The following is a 25,578-nucleotide window of genomic DNA, read 5'->3' as shown; positions in this document are numbered from 1 at the left end:
GAGTGACAATTTAGTCTACGAACTTTAATTTGTAATAATTTAATCCAAGTACTTCCACATTAGTAATAATTGAGCCTCTAAACTTTAATATGTAATAATTTAGTCTATAGTTTAATGTTTGAACGATTTAGTCTTTATCCTAAAAATATGATTGAGATTCAATAGGATTTCTTATATATAGGTTGATAAACTGATGATGAACCAAACGTATTTGTAAATTATAAATACTAAATTGTTATCTAATAAGAATCCGAACTTATAAAAATTTTCACCATAGATATTAAATTGGTACTTATACGCAAGCTTTCCAATGTCGATGTTGATGAAAATGTTTGAAGTCTCAATTTCATTGAAATATCAATGAAAATATCAATGAAATGTCGATGTCAGATCAATATTTATGGTAAGTTATAAGAATAAAAAATTATAGCTTGACTATTTATTAAAATTAATATTATTTCTATAATTTTTTTGAGAAAACATTATTTTTATATTAATAAATTTTTGTTGATATTTTTTATATTTTGTCGAATTTTTTTCGTAATATTATGAAAATATCACTTTAATCCTAATGTCAGATATCGAACTCACGAATATACTACATGTCAATAAATATTAAAAACCACGTGAGACTAAATTATTACCAAATTTGAAAGGTTGCAATCTTTTTTAACCATTTTGTTATTACATTTTTGGTGTTGGCGGGAGGCCATAGTCATCTGGTTCCTTGCGGACCCTAATTTCCATTGTTCTTAGTTCCAAGTTTTACAAGGATTCCATTCTGAGCTTTCTTTGAGCGGATTTCCTGAACAATCTTCTGCTTTTTCTTTCTCTCCATAGCTTCAGCTCAACAATTTTCCCTTCAATTTCGCCTCCCTTATGCAAAGCTCCTTCAACCCACTCTCAAATTCCCTTCAATTTCCCCGCCCATGGACTCTCAGGCCCAGATTCTGCTCCACTCCTCCAACTCTTGCCACCTCTTTCAGAACTTGCTACAGAGCCGACGAGGGCATCGATGATGGACCCGGGCCCAGCGCCCCCCTTCGTTTGCCCCTCCTGCTCCGGAGGTCCGGTAGGGTTTCTCAGTACGTGTGGGATGGGTCTTGCCTACAGTTGGTCGGTGTTGATGGTGCCGCCTCCTCTGATTCTTCTGATTTCGATGATGGGTTTCGAACTTTGTGCACAGCCTGTGGTTTGGCTGTTAAAGATTTTTTCATTCCGAAGAATGTCAGTGAGCATTATGTATGTTATGTAAAATGGAAGCTGTTGCATCGGGTTTTCAGTTCTGCGCTCCAGGTTATTGCTACTCAGGTGAATGGAAGTTGAAACTTCAGTTTATTTCTAAATTTCCTAGTTGTGACTTGTGATAGACTGTCTTTATGTGATGTTTAATCGTTCTCTGTTTAGTTTGTTTGTTATAGTTTGTTTATATTGGTTTGTTACTGTGTCATGGTTTGATGATAAAACATTCTATTCAGATTATGAGGAAAATTATTATTGATAGGCAATGTTTCGGGCTATAGGAGTTGGCCACACGCGTTCGCTAGCATCTGCAGCAGCCCTTAATTGGGTCTTGAAGGATGGACTTGGACGGTTAAGCCGGTGCATTTACACTGCTAGCATAGCATCTGCATTTGATACGAATTTGAAGGTTTGCTTCTGTACGTTAGTTTCTTCTGAGCAAGGAATTTTGTTTCAAGGTCTCCCTTGCAAGTGCAGTATATTGTGTCACTACTCGTATATCTCTTTGTTTAATGAAAAACCCATTTTATGTTTCTCATTTCAAGAGAGTCAGGTTCTTGACCGCTGTTCTGTTCAGTTTAAGCATTGCAGTTGAGTTGCTGACACCGGCGTTTCCTCAGTACTTCTTGCTTCTTGCATCAATTGCGAACATTGTGAAGCAAATAAGTCTTGGATGCTACTTATCAACTGCTGTAAGGATTCACAATCTAGTCCACTTTTTCTGCATTATATATTTGAGATACTTTTATAGAAAAATGGACTGATTCCATATGAGAATAGCCAACTATAAAATTTCTTTACCTGTTGGGGGAGGGTGTTTGTTGATTTACTCTACGTTGTTCTTTTGTTGAGAAATGTTACTCCATGTCGTTGATCACTTAATTATGTTGCTTTGCAATTTGTATTTTGAAGAAAATGTGGTTGCTTTTTCCATACTAATGTATTAGAACCTTTGCCGCAGGGACATATCAGACAATAGATGATACTCTTATGCTACTCACTCTGCAGTATTTACAAAAGTTATGGCTACTCTAGTCATTGCCTTGTTTTGAACTTTTATTCTAGCACTGATTTAGTGTTGCATATGGTCTTCAATTCGAACAAAATCCACATCTAACTACAGTATTTTGACTTAAATTTGTTCAAGTTTGTACAATCTATTACATGACCATATGAATCTTCTGGTTCCTTTAATTTGAATTCTTCTATTCAGTACTGACTTGACTGGAAATATGAATTCTTCTATAAATACGTCTTTGTGGTGTCTTAATCATAGGAAATTTTTTTGTAACTACCACCAGCCTTCATCAATTTGGATTGAGTAGCTGTATTGTATTGTTCTAGTTCTTTTGGGGGGGATTTCTCGTCCCCTGCCTTTGGCTTGTTCCCTGTTTTCTGAGCAACATACTCTGTTTCTTATTGAAAAAAAATAGAAATATCTTGAAGTCTTTAGGATTTAGGATTTAGGATTTTGGCCGTGTCATCTTATAACTCTCACTTTATGTAATCAGTCTGCAGTTCATAGAAGTTTTGCAGTGGCAGATAACCTTGGTGAAGTTTCTGCTAAGGCACAGGTTGGCTATAATCCTTCCTGAAATTCTGATTACATTATGTTGGTGAAGTTGTATTCACTCAGCTATCCGTTGTATACAGATTCAATCAGTGTGCTTTGATAATCTCGGTCTTGTACTTGCCGCACTTCTGAACTTCTTGTCCAAAAATGATCAAAGGTTTTTTTTCCTCTTTGTGTTTTAGATTTCCGTTAGTTCATAAATGAGTTGTAAATACACAGAGATCAGTTCATGTCTGTTTTATCATTATTTAACCACTATTTGATGTGTGAGTTTTCTTAATTTTGGAATTTATCATTCCAAGGTTTTCTAACTCGTCATTCTTGTGCTAGATTGCAATCAGCTTTACCTTTTGTGGTTTACCCCATTTTTGCTGCAATGGATCTTTTTGGAACATATCAGGGGCTTAAACATGTCCATTTGCAAACTCTAACGAAGGTTGGTTTTCCATTATTCAACTTTCCAAAATTTTTGAAGGCTTAGTTGAGTCTTTAAATTTGCTCCTTGTACTCTGCTTACTGGATGAAACAAAATAGTATTTTATCTGATTTTGGCAAAATTGCATTATTGACTTTTTTTAATTCTGCATTCAAACTTCAACCTTTTGCTTGGCCTTCTCACAAGTTCTTATAATCATCACATTTCAAACTCGATAGTCTTTCTAGTCATTTTAACCTTCCCTTCGAGGATAAGTAGTTATTCATGATGAATGTTTTGGATTACTTTTGAGAGCAAAGTTGTCAAAGAAATTACATTTTCCATCAACATTTATGGAAGAAGCAAGAAGCATGAGTTAACTTCGTACTTTTAGAGGTTTCTAAAATCATTTTTAACCATGCAACCAGTTATCTCCCTCATAAAAATTAAAAAGAAAAAAAGAAATCACGTAACCAAATACCATAGAAACTTTTCACCGGTTCGACAACTCACAATTTTGCTTCTCATCTGTTGACTTTTATAAGTTCAGGATAGACTCGAGATAATATTAAGTACTTGGATCGAGCGAGGATACGTGCCCACGCCTGCAGAAGTAAGTGAGATGGAAGGAATTGATTTACTATGCAGAAAGGGTGAGGTCTTTATCTCTGTAATAATTCATTATGCATACAAGTTTATAGAATTATAGATTCATGAAGTGCAGTTGAGTAATATAAATTGAATATTCAGGTAAGGTTTCATGGCCAATCAGAATAGGTTGCTTGAATCTGGAGTCTCAAGTACCAAAATTGTCAATGCTGGCAATGCGTTGTGTGTCTAACAAGGACTACTATTTTATATGCATGGATGTCTTCTGCAGAGGTTTAACAACAAATAGAGTGAGTATATATCTTCTTAGATTTACCTTTAAGAGCATTTCACCTTTATCTTATATTTTCACTTCTCCCGCTTGAAATTCTAGCACGGTATCCTTCTCTGTCTCCGGGAAGGGGCTCGCGCAGCAGACATCATCACGGGTTTATTGCAGGTATTTGAAAATTGGTCTAAATAATCATTTTAGTTGCTTGGTCTCAAGTTTGGTGTCTATTGTTTCAAAAGTTTCAATTTGGTCCCTATAATTTGGTTAAATCTTTCAAAACATATCCAGATTTATCGAAACACCTCTAGATTTACCAAATGTTGATAGTTTCTTATGTAACATGTTGGTTTATACTGCTGACTCATTGTCTCTTTGATGCCATGTCCAATTGAAAACATGCTCTTTTTGTTCAATAAAAACATGTCACATAAGATAACTATCATCTTTTGGTGATGCCAAGAATGTTGGGAAAGATCTAACAAAACTATAAGGACCAAAATATTTGAAATTATAGAGACTAAATTGAAACTAGACCTGAACTATAGTGTCGAATATGAAACGATTTTTCAGAAGCGTTTGAAACTTGATCTCATTGCATTCCTTGATCCATATGCTTGCAATTTTGAAATTCTTATCTGACGAGTCTTTGGATTGAATAGGCATGTTTTATCCGCAAAGCGATTGTATCGAAGGCGAGAATTTGGGAAGAGGAAATTGTGAAAGGTATTGATTTGTCAGATGGAATGTGCAAGGAGTGGGTGAATTTGGTTGAGGATAGCAAGAAATATGCAGAAGAAAATGGTTGCTTTTTGATTCAGCAAATGCCAAGCTTAGGATGGGCAGTTAAGAATGTTCTGCTGAGTACAAATGAGCAAATACGATACAGTTTTGTTAATGACTGAATGATTATCCATACAGTGGGGTTTCAAGCCATACCAATTACAAAATCAACCATTTTTTTTAGGCCCATACAAGGGTACTTTAGGGATGCATTTAGGATTTGCTAGTTCTAATTTTATTTTATTATAGTAATTTGTTCACACAATTTTACAAGTAAATAAAGTTATGGAACAAATATTAATTTTATTGATACTTGAGTTATTATGATCTTTGGGTTGTTTTCTTAAGATGTAGGGTAATCAAAGATAATTGTGTTTGATTGTATACATGTTCGTGCTTAAAACATTTGAAAATGTATTTTATATATGTTTATTTTGTGTGATTATTCTAGAAATATGAATTTTATGTCGTTAAAACATTGATTAATAACAGACCATAGAAAATAAATAATATAAATTAAATTATTTTACGTTATTAATAATTATATGAGAAACAAGAAGTCCAATCATGGTCAATTTATATATGCATAATTTAATATCAAATTTTAACAAAAATTAAAATCGTAATATTATCGAAATAAATTTTTAATTGACATAAATTATACTGACTCTAAGAATACGAAAAATAAAACTTATGCAAACTCTTATATTAATAAAGAAAATGTAAATTTACATGTTATAAAAGTAATTGAACGGCAACATGATATAAGTAAACCCGCATTTTCATTACCTATACTTCTTGCCACTTTGAGATGCCTACAACATGCAAAGTAGAAGACGAGAGAATTCAAAAGAAACAAAAGATCATTATGTCTTCAACTATTCAAAGAAAATAAAGATGAACTCGCGTATAAGTAAGGTATTTTTAGTTTTACAATTTGTATGTTTGCATTTATTTTGTATTTATGTAATTTTGTTATTTTACTTTTGTACTTTGTTTATGCAAGGATATGCACAACAGTGTATTTCTGATTGCAGCTCGAACTCGGCCTCCGGACCGATCTGAATACTTGGGCGGACCTGCACAAAAAGGTGAGCACTCCGACGATCAAGTCAGTATAGGTCGGATTCCCAGTTTAGTTCAAGGTCAGAAATCATCGTACCTGATCGTGGAGTGAGGTCCTCTACTTATGGGTGGTAGTCCCGCTAATCTCGCGACGGTTACACTCGGTAATCTCGGGACCGTCAGTTACACCTGGTAATCTCGGGACCGACGGTTACACCCGATAATCACACCGCTGACAGTAGCTCACATCGGCCCCTACCGAGCTTCCCGGTAGGTTGGACCTCGGCCAGGTCCACCTCGACCCTCATACTTAGCATCTGTCGACGCTAGTGGTGGTGATCTCGGCCATCCGAGCTGGGCATGACTCATGAGTCATCTTGGAGCACCAATAGGGGTCCTCCACGTGTCGAGGGTATTCTCTTCCCCAAACATTGGCCCCCTCTCTGTCTGGTCCGATCTCGACCTGGCAGAGAAGTTCATTCGACTTGCTTTGGACGCGTGGCGGCTTCCTATTTGTGGGAAAATATAACAGTTGTGGTAGATTTATCGTCGGAATATTCAAATATTCCGACGTTTTGGATCTTAGGGAGGATCCTAGCCGCTCGTTGATTACACGTGTACGGTAAGGAAATTTTTCCGACGAGCTATAAATACCCCCAATCCTTCAGGTCATACCTTACGCTCCCTGAATTCCTGGAGTTCGATCTGAAGGTAGCTCGAACCCTTGGTAGGTCGGTCTCTTCCCTCACTTTCTCTTTCGAACGTAGTTGCCATGTCGTCCTCTTTTAGCAGCAACCTAGGATCCGATGAAGATTTAGCTCGTAGGTTAGAGTCCGAGCTCGAGGAGATAGAAAACTTTAGGTTCTCCGATGACGGGGAGGATAGTGATGCCTCCACCTCGGGTCAGGGTTTGGAATACCCTTCTAGGATACCCGAGCACTACCTCGGATCCCTTCATAAGGGGTTCGCTATCCCTGAGAACATCCTCCTCAGGATTCCGGAGGAGGGGGAGAGAGCTGACAATCCTCCAGAGGGATGGGTCACTCTCTACTTCAAAATGTTTGAGTACGGCCTCAGACTTCCCCTTCACCCTTTCGTCCAAGAGTTTCTTTTCCGAACTGGGCTTGCTTCGGCTCAAGTGGCCCCCAATGGGTAGGGTGTCATTTTCGCTTTGGCCATCATTTTTTGGCTACGAGCTCGGGATAGTGAAAAGGCCGAGCTGTTAGACGTAGACCAGCTCCTCGCGTGCTTCGAAGCGAAAAGGATAGCTAAGAAGCTTGGTCGGTTCTATATGTGCGCAAGGAAAGGCGCAGGCGGTATAGTTAAGGGGCCGACCTCCATCAAGGGATGGATGAGGAAGTGGTTCTACGCCTCTGGGGAATGGCTTGCAAAGGACGAGTCAGGTCGTTCCTTCTTTGACGTCCCCACTAGGTTTGGGAACCTAGGTACGAAGTAGTTCTTACTTTTTGTGATTTTCTTTTCTGTCATTCAGGTCTAACTCAAATTTTGTCTTTGTGCAGTTTCAATTCGACCAGTCCCCGAGCTTACGCATGCCTCCTTCGACACGTTGAAATATTACAAGGAGCGCTTTCCGAGGGGTAGGAAGGTCGGAACCTTGGTGACCGACAAGCTGCTGCTTGAGTCCGGGCTGCTAGATTACAACCCCGCAGTTTGTCTCATTGAATCCTCAAGGCCGAACTCCGAACTTGGTATGCCGAGCTTGCTTCCCCCCTTTTTCCTCTAACCTTGTGTTGACCCCTGTTTTTATTTTGCAGCCATGGTTTGCGGATTTGCAAGGAACGTGAAGCGCAAGTCCAAGGGCCGAGCCCATGCTCTTGAGGCCGCCCAAAGTTCGAAACCTGCCACCCCTGCTGTGGTAGGGCCAGCCTCGGAAGATCCAGCCCCAGTGATCGAGCTGGAGTCTTCTGGGGGTCCTTCGAGGGAGAAGCGCCCCAGGGATCAGACCGAGGCGGTGGACGCCTTGCCCTTGGGCGAGGAGGTGAGGGAGGAAGTCCCTCTGAAGCGGAGGAAGAAGAAGAAGAAGACGACCTCCCCCTTGGAGGTCGGAGCTCGTGGGGTCTTGCCTGCGAGTTTCGCAGATCGGGTGGATGATCTTGAGGCCAGGATGGGCGGGACGTCCGATGTGACGGTACGGTTCAGAGTTGAGCCGTCAAGTTCTGGGGTGAGGGACCAGGTGTCTCGCATATCGGCCACAAGTTTGGACCGCTGCCTAAGGAGGGCGTCCAAATTTGTGAGCGACCTAGGGTCCGTTCTGAAGAGGACCATCAACTACGCCGCTGAGGTAAGATTGGTGTTTTTGCTCGATTTACCTAACAGGTAGCTCGGTCTAACTTCTTTTTTGTACCTTTCCTCAGGCGTTCGTTGCTTCCATTCAATCGGCTCTGGCCGTGAAGGCCGAGCTGGATGGGAGGGAAGTTCTGGCAGCGAGGGAGAAAGAGGAGTTCTCTGCTGCCTTGGAGGCTGCTTCCTCCACCATGAAGGATGAGCTGCTGAAGGCTCACTCTGAGGTGGAAATTTTGAAGGCCGAGGTGGAGACCAAGGCCGAGCTGCTGAAGAAGGAAGAAGACAGACGCAAAGCCCAGCTCCGAGCTGCCCATGCTATCACCAGGGGCTTGGAGAAGGAGAAGTTCCAACTCCTGAAGGAGAAGGACGACATGCTCCAGGCACTTGAAGCGAAGGATAAGAAGCTGAAGCATGCGACTGCCGAGCTGGAGACGGCAAAGGAGCGTCTCAGCAATGGAGTCCTATTGGAGGAATCGTTTAGGCAACATCCTGACTTCGATGGATTTGCCAAAGACTTCTCTGACGCGGGCTTCAAGTTCCTCATGAAGGGCATTGCTTTCGACATGCCTGACCTTCAGATCGATCTCAATGGTCTGAAAAAGAGGTATGCCGAGCAGTGGGCGTCTGGGCCTGGCGGCACCCCTAGCCCCCAAGCGTTGGTGGACAAGTATGTCAGAGATCTAGACTCTGACTGCTCCGATCTCGAACAGGACCAGGTCGGCACCACTCAGGAGGGCGCTCCTTAGGCAGGCTCTTAGGCGGTCATCCTTCATGAGGCCTTTCTCTGTCTTTCTTCTCTTCTTCTTTGTTTGCAAGTGTCAGGGCAGAGCTGCAAGGTCTATAAGCCTTGGCTCTGCTCTCCATTAATGAAGAAGCTTTGTTCGTTTTTACTTTGGTGTTGGCAACATCTTTCCTTTCTTCGCTTTTTCCTTGAACTGCAGCCAATGTCACCTCGCACCTCTTACCTTTGAGGTCGCGCCTTCAATTAAAATAATTGCAAGTTTGAGTTTGAATCTCTTAGTGTTCAATGCATTGCACCAACTCTGGATTTTTTAACATCGCACCCTTAACTTAAAAACGTTAAAAGGCTAAACTCCTAAGTCCGTAGCTATTCTTCATATCGCACCTCGTACCCTCAAGTTCGGAGGCTTGATCATTTTGAACTTTTCACATCGCCCCTTTACCTTGAAGGTTTGAATTTTAAGTTCGTCAGTGGTTTTGGCATCGCACCTCGTACCCTTAGGTTTTGGAGGATTGGATTCTAACCGACTGCTGGAATGTGATCGCGTGGGAGTTCGTGGCCCCCATTTAATTTCTGGTCGAACTCGGAAGCATGAAATTAAATCATCACATTTATTCCGATCATAATTCTTTTGGAACAGTCTTTACAGATCCATTGAAAATCCTTTTGGCATTTCAAGGATAATAACGCTTTAGGTGCTCCGCGTTCCACGGGTGCGCGAGGACGTCTCCTTTCAGATCGGCCAATATGTACGTCCCAGGTCGGACTATGCCCTTGACCTCAAACGGGCCCTCCCAGGTCGGATCAAAGGCACCCACATGGGTTTGAACCCTCCTCAAGACCAGATGTCCGATCTGAAAGATCCGAGGTCGAACGCGAGCGTTGTAATGTCTGGCCATTCTGCCCTGATATTCCGCCAGGCGTAGCTGGGCCATTGCTCTTCTTTCTTCCAACAAGTCGAGGTTGAGGAGCAGCTCTTCCTCATTTGCTGTAGGCTCGTAATGCTCTACTCTGTCAGATGGCATGCTGATCTCAACCGGGACTACAGCTTCGGAGCCGAAAGCCAGGGAGAACGGGGTCTCACCCGTCGATTCTCTTTGGGTCGTCCGGTACGACCATAGAACCTCTGGTAGCTCCTCGGCCCACCTGCCTTACTTGGAGTCCAGTCGATGTTTGATGTCTCGCTTGATGATCTTGTTCACTGCCTCCACCTGCCCATTTGCTTGCGGATGTGCGGGGGACGAGCTGAGGTGACTTACGCCAAGCTTGCTGCAGAAGTCTTTGAACTTGGCGTTGTCAAACTGCTTCTCGTTGTCTGTCACAATGGCCTGCGGTATACCAAAGCGACATATGATATTTGTCCATACGAAGGACGTGACTCTAGATTCCGTTATGTAGGAGAGCGCCTCGGCCTCGGCCCACTTTGTGAAGTAATTCACAGCAACCACAGCGAACTTGGTCTGGCCTCTGCCCAAAGGGAAAGGACCAATGATATCTACCCCCCACTGCGCGAATGGCCACGGGGCCGAGATGGGGGTGAGCAGCTCGGGAGGTGGGTGGATTATGGTTCCGTAGCATTGGCAATTGTCGCAAGTTCTAACGAACTTCTTGGCGTCCTGGCTGAGGGTAGGCCAATAGTATCCTTGTCGGATCACTTTGGCTGACAGCGACCGGGCGCCTGAGTGATTGCCGCACACCCCTTCGTGGATTTCTCTGAGGACGTACAGGCCCTCTTCAGGGGTTAGGCATCTCAATAGAGGCAGGGAAAAGCCGCGTCGGTACAATGCTCCACCTCGAACCACGAACCGAGCTGCTCGCCTTGCCAACTTTCGGCGCTCCTTAGGGTCTTATGGTGAGTTGCCCCTAATGAAGTCCGCAATCGGGTCCATCCATGAGGACTCTGGAGCGCCGATCTCCATCAGATCTGGCTCTGAGATCGAGGGATTATCTAAGATCTCGACGGGGACCGACCTAGCCAGGTCGGTCTCGTACGCCAACGCTAACTTGGCCAAGGCGTCAGCATTAGAATTTTCTGCTCGGGGAACCCGGTTTACTTCGTAAGTTCGAAACTGGGCGAGGTGCGATCTGACCTTGCCCAAATACTTCTCCATTCGGGAGTCTTTGGCTTGGTACTCTTCCTTGATCTGGCTTACAACCAGCTGGGAGTCGCTGAAGACCTTAACACAAGAGGCCCCCAATGCTCTAGCGATTCGCAGGCCGGCAATAAATGCTTCATACTCAGCCTCGTTGTTAGAAGTCCGGAAACCGAACCGCAGGGCATACTCAAATCGCTCGCCTCCTGGTCCGAGTAAGAGGACCCCGGCCCCGCACCCCTTCTCAATGGAGGATCCGTCGACATAGATTGTCCACGGTAGGTCGGACTCGCTCAACTTGGAAGGTGGTGTGAGCTCGGCTATGAAATCTGCCGCCGCTTGTCCTTTCAACGCAGTTCTGGGTTCGAACTGGATGTCGTACTCACTTAGCTTCATTGCCCACTTCATCAGGCGTCTAGAAGCTTCTGGCTTATGGAAGATGTTTTTTAGGGGCAAGTTAGTGAGCACCACCACAGTATGGGCTTCGAAGTATGGTCTAAGCCGTCGAGCCGAGGTGACTAAAGCGAGAGCCAACTTCTCCATCTGAGGGTATCTAGTCTCGGCTTCGGTCATAGCCTTGCTTGTGTAGTAGACCGGGTTTTGCCGCGCTTCCTCTTGCCTGATTAGGGCCGAGCTGACGGCACTGTCAGACACTGCTAAGTACAATTGGAGCTTGTCCCCCGGCATGGGCTTGGCGAGCAAGGGTGCCGAACAGAGGTAGCTCTTCAACTGCTGAAATGCTTGTTCGCACTCCGCTGTCCATTCAAACGGCCCTTTCTTTCGTAGGACTTTGAAGAAAGGAAGGCACTTGTCTGTCGATCTTGAAACAAACCGATTCAGAGCCGCAATCCTGCCATTGAGGCACTGAAGCTGCTTCAGCGTCTTAGGTGCCTCCATCTCGATCACGGCTTTAATCTTTTCGGGGTTGGCCTCGATTCCCCGGTTGTTCACCATGAAGCCAAGGAATTTACCCGAAGAGACTCCAAAGGCACATTTAGCTGGGTTGAGCTTCATTTGATATGTCCTCAGAACCTCGAAAGCTTCGGTCAGATCGGAGAGATGCGACTTCGACTGCTTGCTCTTGACGAGCATGTCGTCCACATACACCTCGATATTCCGGCCGATCTGCTTGGCGAACATTTTGTTCACCATTCTCTGGTAGGTCGCTCCTGCGTTCTTTAAACCGAAGGGCATGACCTTGTAACAGTACAGACCTTGGTCTGTTATGAATGCGGTATGATCTTGATCGGGGACATGCATCTTGATTTGGTTGTACCCAGAGTAGGCGTCCATAAAGGTGAGCAGTTCGTGCCCGGCTGTGGCGTCCACGAGCTGATCAATCCTCGGCAGCGGGAAGCAATCCTTCGGGCATGCCTTATTTAAGTTCGTAAAATCTACGCACATTCTCCACTTTCCATTAGATTTTTTAACTAATACAACATTGGAGAGCCACTCGGGATACGAAATTTCTCTTATGTATTCAGCTTTCAAAAGTTTGCTAACTTCCTCAACAATTACATCACTCCGCTCTTTGTTTATAGGTCTTCTTTTTTGCTTTACAGGTCGGAATGACGGATCTATGCTGAGGCGATGCGTCATGATTTTCGGGTCAATGCCAGGCATGTCCTCATGGGACCACGCAAAGTCATCCGAGTTGGATCTGAAGAAGTGGATTAGCTCCTCTCTGTCGGTGGCCCCCAGCTTGGTTCCTATGCTTACTTGCTTCTCGGGACTAAGAAGAGGAACAAGCTCGAGCTCCTCAGTGGGTGCAGCAGACTTCCTCCTCGGCAGGTCAGCCTCGAACTCGAGCGTTCCATCTCTACCGGCGAGAGTTTCGAGGGCGCAGACCGATGAGCCTTTGAGTGTGGAGGCATAACACTCCCTCGAAGCGATCTGTTCTCCTCGGACCCTGCCCACGCCATTGGGGGTGGAATACTTCAAAATTTGATGAAGTGTCGAGGGAATGGCCCGAAATAAGTGGATGATGGGTCTCCCAAAGATGGCGTTATAGGCCGATCTACCGTCAATTACCACGAACTCGGCCATTTAGGTGACCTGAGTTTGGTCCTGCCCAAGTGTGACCGGCAAGTCGATGCAACCCTCTGGGATGACCGATTCTCCAGAGAACCCAACCAGCGTTGTCGGGCTTTTCTTCAATTGCGACCTCGTCCATCCCAGGGCGAGGTAGGTCGGTAAGGACAGGATGTTAGCAGATGCGCCTCCGTCTACCAGCACCCTCCTAACCACCACATGATCAATCAAGGGAGCGATCACAAATGCATCATTGTGGGGCAGGTGCACCTCCTCTAAGTCTGAACTGTCGAAGGTGATTGGGCAGGTCGGCCTCTGCTCCCTGATGATGCATACCTCGCGCCTGGCTGCACGAGCTAGCTCCTTTCTTTTATGTCCGGACTGACCCCCGCTTGGCCCTCCGAAAATGGTATTGATGACCGCAGGTCGGTCAGTGCGCCGGGGTGGCGTCCTCGAACGCTTCCGCTCTTCCTTTTTCTCCGCCGAGCTGGTCTTGGGCTTTCCCACAAATTTCTTGAAGTAGCCATCTTGAATTAGATCCTCAATTTGGCGCTTCAACTCCCAGCAGTCCGACGTGTTATGGCCGTGCTCTCGATGGAAGCGGCAATACTTGTCCTTGCTGCGCCTCTCCGGGGCTCCCCGAAGCTTCTCAGGACGCTTGAGTAGTTTTTCCATTCCAGATTCCTCGATGTTCGTTAGGATCTCGGAAATTGGAATCGTGGTCGGCGTGAAGCGTTCGTAAGGTCGGCTCCTGGTAGGTCCGTTCTCCACCCTTCGATACTCAGCTCGGTCGCTGGAAAAGGATCCCTTGTCGTTGGACTTGGGATCTGCCTTTTCTATATCTTTTCCACTTCTGCCCCGGCCGATCTTTCGTTCTGGTCGGCCGGTTTTGGTTCGGAGGAGCTCCTGTCCATCGATGACTTTCTTCGCCTTCTGAAGCACCTCGGCGAAGGTGGCCGGGGCCTCCTCTCCAAGTTTCACCGTGAGGGCCTCGTCGGCTAGACCGGTGAGGAAATAGCACATGGCCGAGTCATCGGAACAGTGTGCGACCTTCAACTGCTCCTCCTGGAATCTGGTGACATATTCTCGCAGCGTCTCACCCTCCTTCTGTCTGATGGTGGCGAGATGGGTCGCTGTCTTTTTGTCATAATGTCGAGAAGAGAACTGGGCGAGGAACTCCCTTCTCAGCTGAGAGTAGGTCGAGATCGACCTGGCTGGCAGTCTCCGATACCACAATCGCGCGCTGCCAGTAAGCGCGATTTGAAAGGCGCGGCATTTGATTGCGTCTGATGCCGCTTGGAAATCCATGAGACCTTCAAAGACCTCAACATAATCCTTGGGGTCCTTCGACCCATCATAAGGCTTCACGGTAGGAGCTTTGAACTTCGGAGGGATCGGTGCTTCCAAAACGTCCGAGGTGAAGGGCGATTCTCCCAAGTTGCCATCGTTCAGTGAACCTTCTTTCTGCTCACATTTGGCCTTTAAGGCCTCCACCTGAGCGTCGAGCTGGTCCCTCAGCTGGTCGAACTCCTCCCTTGTAATCACTCCTGCAGGAGTTACTGGGTTGTGAGAGGATTCAGCCTGTTGGTTGGAGCTCCTGTGTGAGCGAGATGGTGACTGTCCTTTTCGGAGAGATGAGCCTCTCTTTCTATTGAGATGCTCACGGAGGTCTCCCCCCCCGGCGAGTGTGTCCCTCGCTCTCGATGTCTTCGGGATGTTCCTCCTCGACTGGGCCGAGGTGGGAACCCCTTGGCTCGCGTATGTCAACGCGCGTCACTCGGTTCTCAAATCGAGACCCTCCGCCTGCAGTTAATATCATTTCGTTATACATTTCCTCCATTGATCGCATTTGTGTGCGCATTGCCTCCATTTCTCTCTGGAGTGCGTCAAAGTTCTCACTTGTTGGAGCCGGGGCTGGACCCCTGGCGCCCTTCTTAGAGGTCCCACCTCGGCCACGGGTGGCCTTGGATGTCCTTGGGTGCGCAGGTGGTAGGACAGGCGCGGTGATTCGTGCCGACCTGCGGAGGGGTTCTGTTGCTAGGCCGTCGTGACCTTGCCCCTCTACCACTGCTGCTCCGACCTCCCTCTGGTGGGCATCGCTGGCAGCTAGAGTTCTTCGATCTGCCGTATTGGTCGAGTTCGCTTGTTGAACCATGTTCGCTCGCGTGTTGGTTTAAAAGAATTGGGATGACTTAGATTGTCGTTCCCACAGACGGCGTCAAATGTTTATGCAAGGATATGCACAACAGTGTATTTCTGATTGCAGCTCGAACTCGGCCTCCGGACCGATCTGAATACTTGGGCGGACCTGCACAAAAAGGTGAGCACTTCGACGATCAAGTCAGTATAGGTCGGATTACCAGTTTAGTTCGAGGTCAGAAATCATCGTACCTGATCGTGGAGTGAGGTCATCTACTTATGGGTGGTAGTCCCGCTAATCTCGCGATGGTTACACTCGGTAATCTCGGGACCGTCGGTTACACCCGGTAATCTCGGGACCGACGGTTACACCCGATAATCACGCCGCTGACAGTAGCTTACATCGGCCCCTACCGAGCTTCCCGGTAGGTCGGACCTCGGCCAGGTCCACCTTGGCCCTCATACTTAGCATCTGTCGACGCTAGTGGTGGTGATCTCGGCGGTCCGAGCTGGGCATGACTCATGAGTCATCTTGGAGCACCAATAGGGGTCCTCCACGTGTCCAGGGTATTCTCTTCCCCAAACATACTTTTTACTACAGTAAAATGTTTTTTTTACTTTAGTAATATATTTTTTATCTTTTGTTTTTACTTTATTAATATAGTTTGTCTGTGGTGTTTGTATATTTTTCTTTATGTCAAATAAGTATATTCGAAATAGATAACAAATCAGTAAGGATTCTTATCAGTTCGACCCATCTTCATCTTCTACTTTCTCAAATTATTGTCTTGTTAAGTGACCTTATGAAAAGCCATAGAACCTACAAAGACTATGTGAAGCTTTGTAGAACTTGATATGAAGCTTTAATTCGATCAATTTATGTCCTTAAATTATGTCACATGGCACAATATTAAATTAGTCAATTTTTTTAATGTTATTTAATTTAATTTAGAGACACTAGTCCAATTTTGACTAATCTCAATTTTAATGACATATAACTTATTATTACTCCATGTATATTGATAATTGCTACTTTGCCTACTTTAATATTTAATCATCAAAGTTTGAATTCATTCTGTTTATGCAAAAAATGTGACGGGGTATGACTTGGTTAAGGTCGGCCACAGGGAAGAGCTCGACCTACTCCAAGTATGACCGTCGGGAGAGCATGACCTGCTTTTCAGGTATGACTGCGGGAAGAGCTTGGGTTTCCTTGGAAAGGGATGACCAGCTCAAAGGGTCAAAGTCGGCTGACTGGGATGAGCTGGTGTAAGGAATGAGCTGAAAGGCCACTTGGCGAGGAAAGACCTGCACAAGGGAACAAACACTCTGACGCTCAAGTCAGTTTTGAGTCCGACCTTAGTATGGAGGCCGAGCTAGAATACGATCCCTGACTGAAGAGTGAAGTGCCCTATTTATAGGTTGAGGTACCCGACAAGGAATCCGACCAGCGGTTGAGCATGTCGGGACCAAGGTCGGCCTGTCGGGAGTAGCTATTCCAGTTCATACTCTTGTCATCTGGAATTTGACTAAGTATGGAAGGTCGTTCCTCCCATGAATGATCTTCAGGGAAGACCTTCAGATCGGCCTTTAGGGAAGGCCTCAGGTCGACCATTAGGCAAGGCCTTCAGGTCGGCCCTCAGTAGAGCTCTTTAGGTCAACCCTCAGTAGAGCTCTTTAGGTCGGCCACTTCAGGTCGGCCACCAAAAGGAAGATCTTCAGGTCGGCCACTTCAGGTCGGCCACCAAAGGGAAGACCTCCAAAGTTGGATATTTTTTCTGTCCTCCACGTGGCAGTACGATTTTCAACCCCCAAACATTGGCCCCCTCTCTGGCTAGTCCGAGTTCGACCTGGCAGAGAAGTTTTTTCTGGGATTGAAAATTTGCCTAAGTGGTGACTTCCGTCTTTCGAGATTGAAATAGATCACATGTCAGATGTCGAACAACATATAGTAGGTCAAACATCGAACATAGTGTTATGGTCATGACTTGAGCCGACTTTGAGAAACTTATCTTAGACTTGCCATGTTGATTAAGTTTGGTATTTGAAGAAGCTTGACCTAAGTTGGGCGCTTAGGAGTTTGAAGTAAGAGCTGAGAAGCTCGACCTAAGCTGGATGCATAGGAGTTGGAGTAAGAGCTGAGAAGCTCGGCCTAAGCTGGGCGCTGAGGAGTTGGAGTAGGACATGCATACTTTGTATTGGGTGAATTCAATCTCATCTTTGTCATTTCGAACTTATCGTAATTTTCGTACATCGCACCTCGAACTCGTAAGTTTAGAGGTTTTAATTTTTTCTTATCAAATTACATCGCACCTCGAACTCGTAAGTTTAGAGGTTTGAATTTTCTTTTGTCAAATTACATCACACCTCGAACTCGTAAGTTTAGAGATTTGAATTTTCTTTTGTCAAATTACATCGCACCTCGAACTCGTAAGTTTAGAGGTTTGAATTTTTTCTTGTCAAATTACATCGCACCTCGAACTCGTAAGTTTAGAGGTTTGAATTTTCTTTTATAAGACTACATCTCACCTCGAACTCGTAAGTTTAGAGGTTTGAATTTTCTTTTATAAGAGTACATCTCACCTCGAACTCGGAAGTTTAGAGGCTTGAATTTGGTTTTGAATTGTACCTTGGCACTTATGCCATGTGGGAGTACTTGGCTCCCATTGGAATGTAGGTCGGCAGCCTCTAAGTTGGATCTGCCATGGTGGATGAAATATGATCAAACGATCGAAGTTCTTCATTTGGATGAGGATGAGCTGTCTGATGGCAGCTCTTCCTCTAGCCGGGATGAATTGAGATGAAACTCTTCCTCTTGGCGAAGTTGAGTTTATCTAATATGAAACTCTTCTTCTAGGCGGGGATGAGCTATCTTGATAGCTCTTCCTCTAGCCGGGATGAGCTGAGATGAAACTCTTCCTCTTGGTGAGGTTGAGTTATCTGATATGAAACTATTCCTCTAGCCGGGAATAAGCTGAGGTTGAGCTCTTCCTCTTGTTGGGATGAGCTGAGATTGAGCTCTTCCTGTTGCCGGAATGAGCTGAGATGAAACTCTTCCTCTAGGCGGGAATGAGCTAAAATGAAGCTCTTCCTCTAGGCGAAGTTGAGCTAAGATGAAGCTCTTCCTCTAGGCAGTGAATGAGCTGAGATCGAGCTCTTCCTCTTGCCGGGATGAGCTGAGATTGAGCTCTTCCTCTTGCCGGGGATGAGCTAGATAAAGCTCTTCCTCTAGGCGGGAATGAGCTGAGGTTGAGCTCTTCGTCTTGCCGGATGAGTTGAGATTGAGCTATTTCTCTTGGGGAGGTTAAGTTATCTGATGGCAGCTCTTTCTCTTGCGGGGATGAGCTGAGATGAAACTCTTCCTCTTGGCGAGGTTGAGTTATCTGATATGAAGCTCTGCCTCTAGTTGGGGATGAGCTGAGATTGAGCTCTTCCTCTTACCGAGATGAGCTGAGATTGAGCTCTTCCTCTTGCCGGGATGAGCTGAGATGAAACTCTTCCTCTTGGGGAGGTTAAGTTATTTAATGACAGCTCTTCCTCTTGCGGGGATGAGCTGAGATGAAGCTCTTCCACAAGGCGAGGATGAGCTGAGATGAAACTCTTCCTCTTGGCGAGGTTGAGTTATCTGATATGAAGCTCTTCCTCTAGGCGGGGATGAGCTATCTTGATAACTCTTCCTCTAGCCGGGGATGAACTGAGATTGAGCTCTTCCTCTTGTCGGGACGAGCTGAGATTGAGCTCTTCCAAAAGGAAGATCTTCAGGTCGGCCACCAAAGGGAAGATCTCCAAAGTTGGACATTTTTTCTGTCCTCCACGTGGCAGTACGAATTTCAACCCCCAAACACATTCTATACACACACACATATGATAAAGAAGTTGGATCATAAGCTAACACAGATAATACCATGCAAGTCCTTATGTCCAATATAAAAATGATAATACAAATACATATTTTCAAATATGGATAGAAGTGAAAAAGAAAAGAAAAGTAGCATTACAAAATTCAACCCTTGATTCAAATATCATTTAAAAGAGAATTAATAAAAAGTTAAATTTATACAATATTTTGGGAAAATGAAAACGTTACGGTAAAATACTATTTTGGTCCCTCAATTTTCAATTTTACGTCATCTTAGTATTTGTATTTTGAAAATGTTCATTTTGGTCTATATACTTTTAAAAAATGATCATTTTAGTATCTCTTTGCAAAACTTTTTAACACAAATTTTACACTTAATGAAAATTTTTAGTATAAAGTAATGTTTACATTTTAAGAAATAGATTGATTTTAATTTTGTGTTGAAACTGTGATAGAAAAAATAAGATTAATAATAAAATTAAGAGACGAAAATGGTCAATTTTTAAAAGTAGAGTAACCAAAACATTTCCAAACCAAAATTGAATAGTACAAGGACAAACAACATTTCAAAAGTATAATAATCAAAATGTACAAAAGTTTGAAAATATACAGATCAAACTAAATATTTTAACCAAAATGTTATAATTTTTTAAAATACATATTATAGAGTGAAATTCCTCTGAAAAAATAAATTCATGCCCAATAAATCTAGTTGAAACCAATTTGATCAAAATTTAAGGGGAGAAGGAACATTGATATCATACCAAAGGTCTGATAGTTCAATCCCGCAAATTCTATTACCAATCTTTCACACTTTCACCACCATATTCATATACATGTATACACGAAGTTACAAACCAATAAGAACTCTCATTGACTATATTTTCAGTGGTCAGTTTCTATTTCATCTAATAGATGATGGCCACTAAAAGTATACCAAAATCACGAAGAATTCCGATGAATTTCTTTCTAAACACAAATTTCTGCCAAAAGAAAATATTCAGAGGAAATTTTTTTTTTCTTTACTGTTCACGAATGACGAAACTGGGAGCATTTACAAACATTCCTTTGCCGGACGTCGGGGATGTTTCAGGCAAGAACGGCGGCGGGCTCTGCACCATCGCCGGCGACTGCTCCGACACCCTCCACATCTTCACCGACTTATCCAAGCTTCCACTGTACACGATCCACCGCTGCTCGTCGTCGGCGGTTTCGTGGTCTCTTTCGATGGCGAGGCATTTGACCGGCCCGGTGTGGCCGGTCAGCACCGACAAGCACGCGTGCTCCGACGCCGTCCTCTGCCACACGCAGATCCCCATATCGGCGGAGCCGCTCAGCAACAGGCGGCCGGCGGTGGCCAAACAGAGAATCGCAAGTTTATGGCCTCGCAGAGATCCGCTGTGCGACAGAGACTTCTCCCGCTCCCAGAAATTGACGAGTCCGTCGGAGGAGCCGCAGTACACAAACGACGCCTCCTCGTTGACGGCGAGAGCGGTGATGGCGCATTCCTGCTTCACCAGCGTCTGCGAGAAGAAATGTTTGGTTCCTTTACCTTGAAGCTCCCGCCGCCACACCTTGACGCTGCCGTCGGCGGATCCGGTGAACACCAATCCGTCGATACTGGAGACGAGAGTGTTGACGGCGTCGTCGTGAGCCTGAATCGATTCCAAACATTTCGAATCGGAAACTCTCCAGACCTTGAAGGTTTTATCCCAAGATGCAGAGTACAAAAACGCTTGGTCCTCGCTCAAGCTCAGAGAAGAAATCGCATCGAAATGCTTAATCCAGAGATTCCGACGGCGTCTCCCTTCCACGTAATTGCTCGGTCTAATCGAACATTTGATGTAATCGCTGAGAGTCGGGAGAGTTCCGACGCGTTTGTGAACACTCGGATCCTTCCCGGAGACCTTCCAGACCCGAACCTTGCCGTCCTGGTGACCGGTGAAGATCTTATGCCCGCCGATTACAATCGATTTGACCAATCCGCTGTTGGATTTGAATCCGGAGAACTCCTTCTGGTTCTTCCAAACCCTAATGTTCTTGGAGTCAGATCCGGTGTAGAGGAGGTCCCCTGCGGCGGCTAGGGAGTAAATGTGGCCTTCCTCGCGGACGAGGGAGCCCATGAGAACATTGGGAAGGAGGCTATTGTCGCCCGGCGGCGGGGGATCGGGATTCAGGTGGGAGGACCAGGGGGATTTGGTGAAGGGGGATGTGGAGGCCGGCTCGTAGAAGGAAATGTCGGGCTCGGAATCCATCAATGGCGATGGAGCGTCGGATTCATGGTGGAATTTGGCGGCGGAATTAGGTGCGAGGGAGATTTGAGCGTCGTCGTTGTCGAGATCGGATTTCTTCAATTTGTTGAATCGCCTTCCGTGGACGCTGCTGCCTTCTTCGGAGAACACACGGCCGCTTCTGGAAGAGCCGCCGCGAATCATTATAGGCATGGAGAAGGGCGTAGTTTCAGAGGGAGAGAGGATTTTTAGGGTTCGAAGAAGAAGAAGAAGAAATGGAGGGAAGGAAGAGAGGAATCTTAAGATAGAAAAACCAAAAATGGAGGTTGTGGGCGGTTGCTCCGGACGACTCTCCTTCTATATTTCTTTTCCTCTTTTATTTCCACTTGGAATTCAAATTTTTCTTTGTATTTAGATCAGGAAAAAAAGAAAAAAAAAGTTGTAGTTTCATGGTTTGATTTTTCATGAAGGATATATTTAGGTGTTTGTATGTGATTTTTCACATCGCTTAAATTTTATACCTGAGTGCCACATTTCTTAAGAATTAATTCTAATGTGTTTCTCGAAACTAAATGTTGTTGGATTAGGTGACTGCCGTATGAAATTAGTTCGAAGGGGAGGTAACTAACTTGGACACTCAAGAACATCTAAAAAAAGACAAAAATGCATAAAATAAAATAAGAAATCGAAAATAGAATAAATACTTCACATGAGTGAACTTTAATTGTATTAATGTTTAAGTAGTGGATAATTTCTATAAAAAATGATTTGATTTGTTCTCTTGAATATACGTAAACTTGAATTCGAGAAAGGTACGTGTCGACGAAAAGTTGTGATTTGGAAAAAGCCCCAAAAATGTCGGGAAAAGTACATGCCAATTAAAGCAGAAGTGTCGAAAAAGCATCGGTATTGATTTTTCTAACGCTAAGCGTTGAGATAGGTAGCATTTGCCGACGATTTCAAAAGCGTCGACATAAGCTTAACTTTTGCCCACGTTTTTTAGCGACGCTCTCCTAAGCATCGAGATTACATACTTCTCGATGCTTTCAAAGCGTCGGGAGAGACCATTACGAGTGTCGGCAAAAAGTAGCAAAATCCGTTGAGGTTTAGTTACATTACGCACCAATGCCAACGCCTTGTGCGTCGGGAAAAATGCATATAACTCTTTAGTTTTGTTTCGTTAAATATATATTTTTTTTTTTGGTAATACCTTAAAGTTCATTGCATTGGAATCTAAATATTATCAATATTACCATTGAACATAAAAACAATATATAAAATTTAATTCATTAAACTACAAATAATCTTCTAGGAAAGAAATTTTCATGTCTTTGTAAAAGTCTAGCAAGTATAAAATAATGTAAAACAAAATAATTAATTTAAAGGCCTTCAATCATCTTCTAAGTTGATATTTCTCCCAAACAAGCCTCCAAAATTATACCATTACAAACAATGACATTAAGTTTTAGCTCCAATACGAACCTCCGAAATTACACCACTGCAAGAAAGAAAGGAAGAAGAAGAAGGAAAAAAAAGACATTCTAAAGTTTCAAGATAGAGCCTCCAAAATTTTATTTCACGTTCGTATTTCTACAAAACAAAAAATTGACAATGAAGTGTTTAGTGTCATGGGTATGTTTGTCCAGGGTGTGCTATCCATGACAGCATGTCCAAACCATGCTCACCACTTTGTTTTCATATTTTTAAGCTTTCTAGAGTATTTCTCTTGTATCGGGTTTTTGGGGTTGCAGGATGAATTTGACCGAACGACTTTAGAACTAAGTGTGTATGAATAAGTTATGTAAGCATGCCAAATTTCAAGTGAATCGGAGCTCACACGTGGCCTGTAGGTCATTGAGTGACTCCCTGTCATTTTGCATGTCTACTCCTGCTACACCAAAAATGTCTTAGAATGTACTATAGGAGGGACCAAGTAGTCATCAAACCTCCACTCGACCAAGCGTGAGCAGAGTCTAGACCATTGACCAAGATTGTATGCAAACTCATGATTTTTCCTGGTTGACTTGTTTGTTTGAACTAAAGCAAGTGTCAGCACAATCGCTTGACCCGTTCAAAGAAATGCGATCGTGACATTTAGCACATCCATGGACCCTAGAAAGTAGCAAAAAAAAAAAAGGTGTCTAAACAACAACTAATTGAACTATGAGGCCAAACTGAATTGAACGTGCCTTAAGGCGAGTCTAATGCACTTGAACCATCCCCCAAAGTTACGTAAATGTCTTGAAAGCCTCTAGACAGTAGAAAATAGCAAAATAAAGAGGCTAAATAGCAACTAAGTGAACTATGAAAGTCAAATTGAAATTGAACATATCTTAGGCGAGCCTAATGCACTTAAACCAATCTTCGAAGCTACATAAATATCTTAAAAGCTCATAGAAAAAGTAGAAAGTAGAAAAAAGATATTATTTAGGACATACCTAATTGCTAGTTGCTCAGACATACCTAATTGCGGAGTCATATTGGGACAAGGGCACGTGCCCCTGGATTTAGTTAAAATAATATATTCTATTAATGTGTACCCTCATAATTTAATTAAATATTATATATTGTATTCATGTTAATTAGTTTACTTCATGGTCGGTTCGCTAATCTCTACATCGCACTTAGTACTGATGTGGCCATGTTTAAATCTTCGCAGTTGCATATTTATTTTTTCAAAAGATATGTTTTATTTAAAAATAAAAATAATATTTTTGACTTTTATTTAAAACATATTTACTTTTAAGACTTCAAATTTATTCATAAAATAAATATACGAAATAACTATAAATTAGTAGTATTATAGTTTTTATTTTAAATTCTTCTTCCAAGTCTTTATATCAAACCACTTAAAAAAAAACTATTTATATCAAATGAAATTTAATTTTTAAAAATAATCTAAATACTTGAAATTTTATCATATTTTCTCTATATTTATATAGATAATTCAATCATTTTTTTTATCAAACTAATATCAAATTATGTATATATAAAATAATAATTTTTAGATTTGTTTTACAATAAATTTTAGTATTTAGACTACACTATCATACACAACAATTTATTATAGTTTACTTTTTAATATGACTTAATTTGAAGATTTATAACAAATACATCTAATTATTGGGAGAAAAATTAAAATTTTTCCCAGGTAAGTTGTATCAAATTTCACCCTAAACTCAATTCGAAGAAATTAAACATGAATTTAGATAAGTGTTGCAATTTCTATCATCCCTTCAATATTTCCACTAATTCACCTATTAATATAAACTAGAACAATGTAAAAAGCTTTAAAAAACTCATTAATTTAATAAAAACCAAGTTTTTTTTTTCAAATTAAGTTGATTATAGGCACAAAAGCTATCATTAAATAACTACATTAAAATTTACAGATTTCAGAGAAAAAACAATCTAGCTCTCGTTTTTATTTGGGGCATAAAATTTATCGGAGGGTAAAAACTGCAACACTTTTTAAGGTGCAAATTTGATAAATTTATGCAATTTGATCAAATTGAAAGTTTATAGTAAAAATTGATATACATTGCTAAGTTCAGGTTTAAAACTAATTTTTTTCCATTATGTTTCATTGTAGTTGTGCCCTCGACCTTAAGTCCTAGATCCACCACTGCTTGTCTTCCGCCATAAATCTTGAGATCTGAGTCAATCTATATTCCTACGATGATACTGACTCTTTTAATCTTTGATTTTCTATCTCCATTTTAATCTCTGTGAATTAGTACGAATGAGCAAAGTTTAATCCGGTAGGAATAAGGACAAAATGTTAGGCCAACTTCTTTTCATAAACCTAAGGATAATTCACTTCCAAAAAAGAAAAACCTAAGGATGTTATTTAGGAAACAAAAAGTAGCCTAGAATGCATCTTGGAACCATAAGAGAAACCAAAAACATGCAAAGTGATCACCTTACGAGACCAAAAAAAAAATGCATATACAAGGCATTTTAGGACCTCAATGAACCAAAAACCTACTTAGCAAAATTATCATGGACAGATAACAATACAATTTCTAGGGGCTCAATATATTGAGGAAGATTTGAATGAAATCACTAAAAGTCATAAAATTCCATGATTATTATAGAATAAAAAATCCACAAAATTCAAGAACAATCAAGACTGAGGATTTAAGCAGGGAAGAAAACCAAATCTATAAACAGATTAGAATTACTTATGTCGCAACGTGATCGCGACGCGGAACGACTGACGTC

At 43.0% G+C, this 25,578-nt stretch overlaps 1 protein-coding gene and 1 pseudogene across 1 annotated transcript; one reads left to right on the top strand and one right to left on the bottom strand.

Moving 5' to 3' along the window:
- Positions 1 to 722: 722 nt before the first annotated feature.
- On the top strand, positions 723 to 5,196 carry RUS4 (root UVB sensitive protein (Protein of unknown function, DUF647)). Its single transcript, XM_022299707.2, has 10 exons — positions 723 to 1,311; positions 1,505 to 1,651; positions 1,788 to 1,934; positions 2,754 to 2,816; positions 2,896 to 2,972; positions 3,146 to 3,251; positions 3,781 to 3,883; positions 3,981 to 4,129; positions 4,213 to 4,278; positions 4,770 to 5,196. Exons 1-10 carry the CDS (start codon positions 880 to 882, stop codon positions 5,010 to 5,012), a joined length of 1,533 nt encoding a protein of 510 aa, XP_022155399.1. The 5' UTR covers positions 723 to 879; the 3' UTR covers positions 5,013 to 5,196.
- A 14,685-nt stretch (positions 5,197 to 19,881) lies between these two features.
- LOC148212783 (protein JINGUBANG pseudogene) lies at positions 19,882 to 21,823 on the bottom strand (annotated as a pseudogene).
- Between the last annotated feature and the right edge of the window lie 3,755 nt (positions 21,824 to 25,578).

The sequence above is a fragment of the Momordica charantia genome (genome assembly GCF_013281855.1).
Source record: "Momordica charantia cultivar OHB3-1 chromosome 2 unlocalized genomic scaffold, Mcharantia_2.0 BLBB01000002.1, whole genome shotgun sequence".
Taxonomy (NCBI): domain Eukaryota; kingdom Viridiplantae; phylum Streptophyta; class Magnoliopsida; order Cucurbitales; family Cucurbitaceae; genus Momordica; species Momordica charantia.
This window is presented reverse-complemented; position numbering and strand designations above follow the sequence as displayed.

Excerpts from the sequence above, each read along its gene's own strand:
- RUS4 (XM_022299707.2), top strand. The coding sequence starts at position 880 with ATGCAAAGCTCCTTCAACCCACTCTCAAATTCCCTTCAATTTCCCCGC. Across the intron at positions 2,817-2,895 it reads AAGTTTCTGCTAAGGCACAG|ATTCAATCAGTGTGCTTTGA; the intron begins GTTGGCTATAAT and ends CGTTGTATACAG. Across the intron at positions 3,252-3,780 it reads ATTTGCAAACTCTAACGAAG|GATAGACTCGAGATAATATT; the intron begins GTTGGTTTTCCA and ends TTATAAGTTCAG.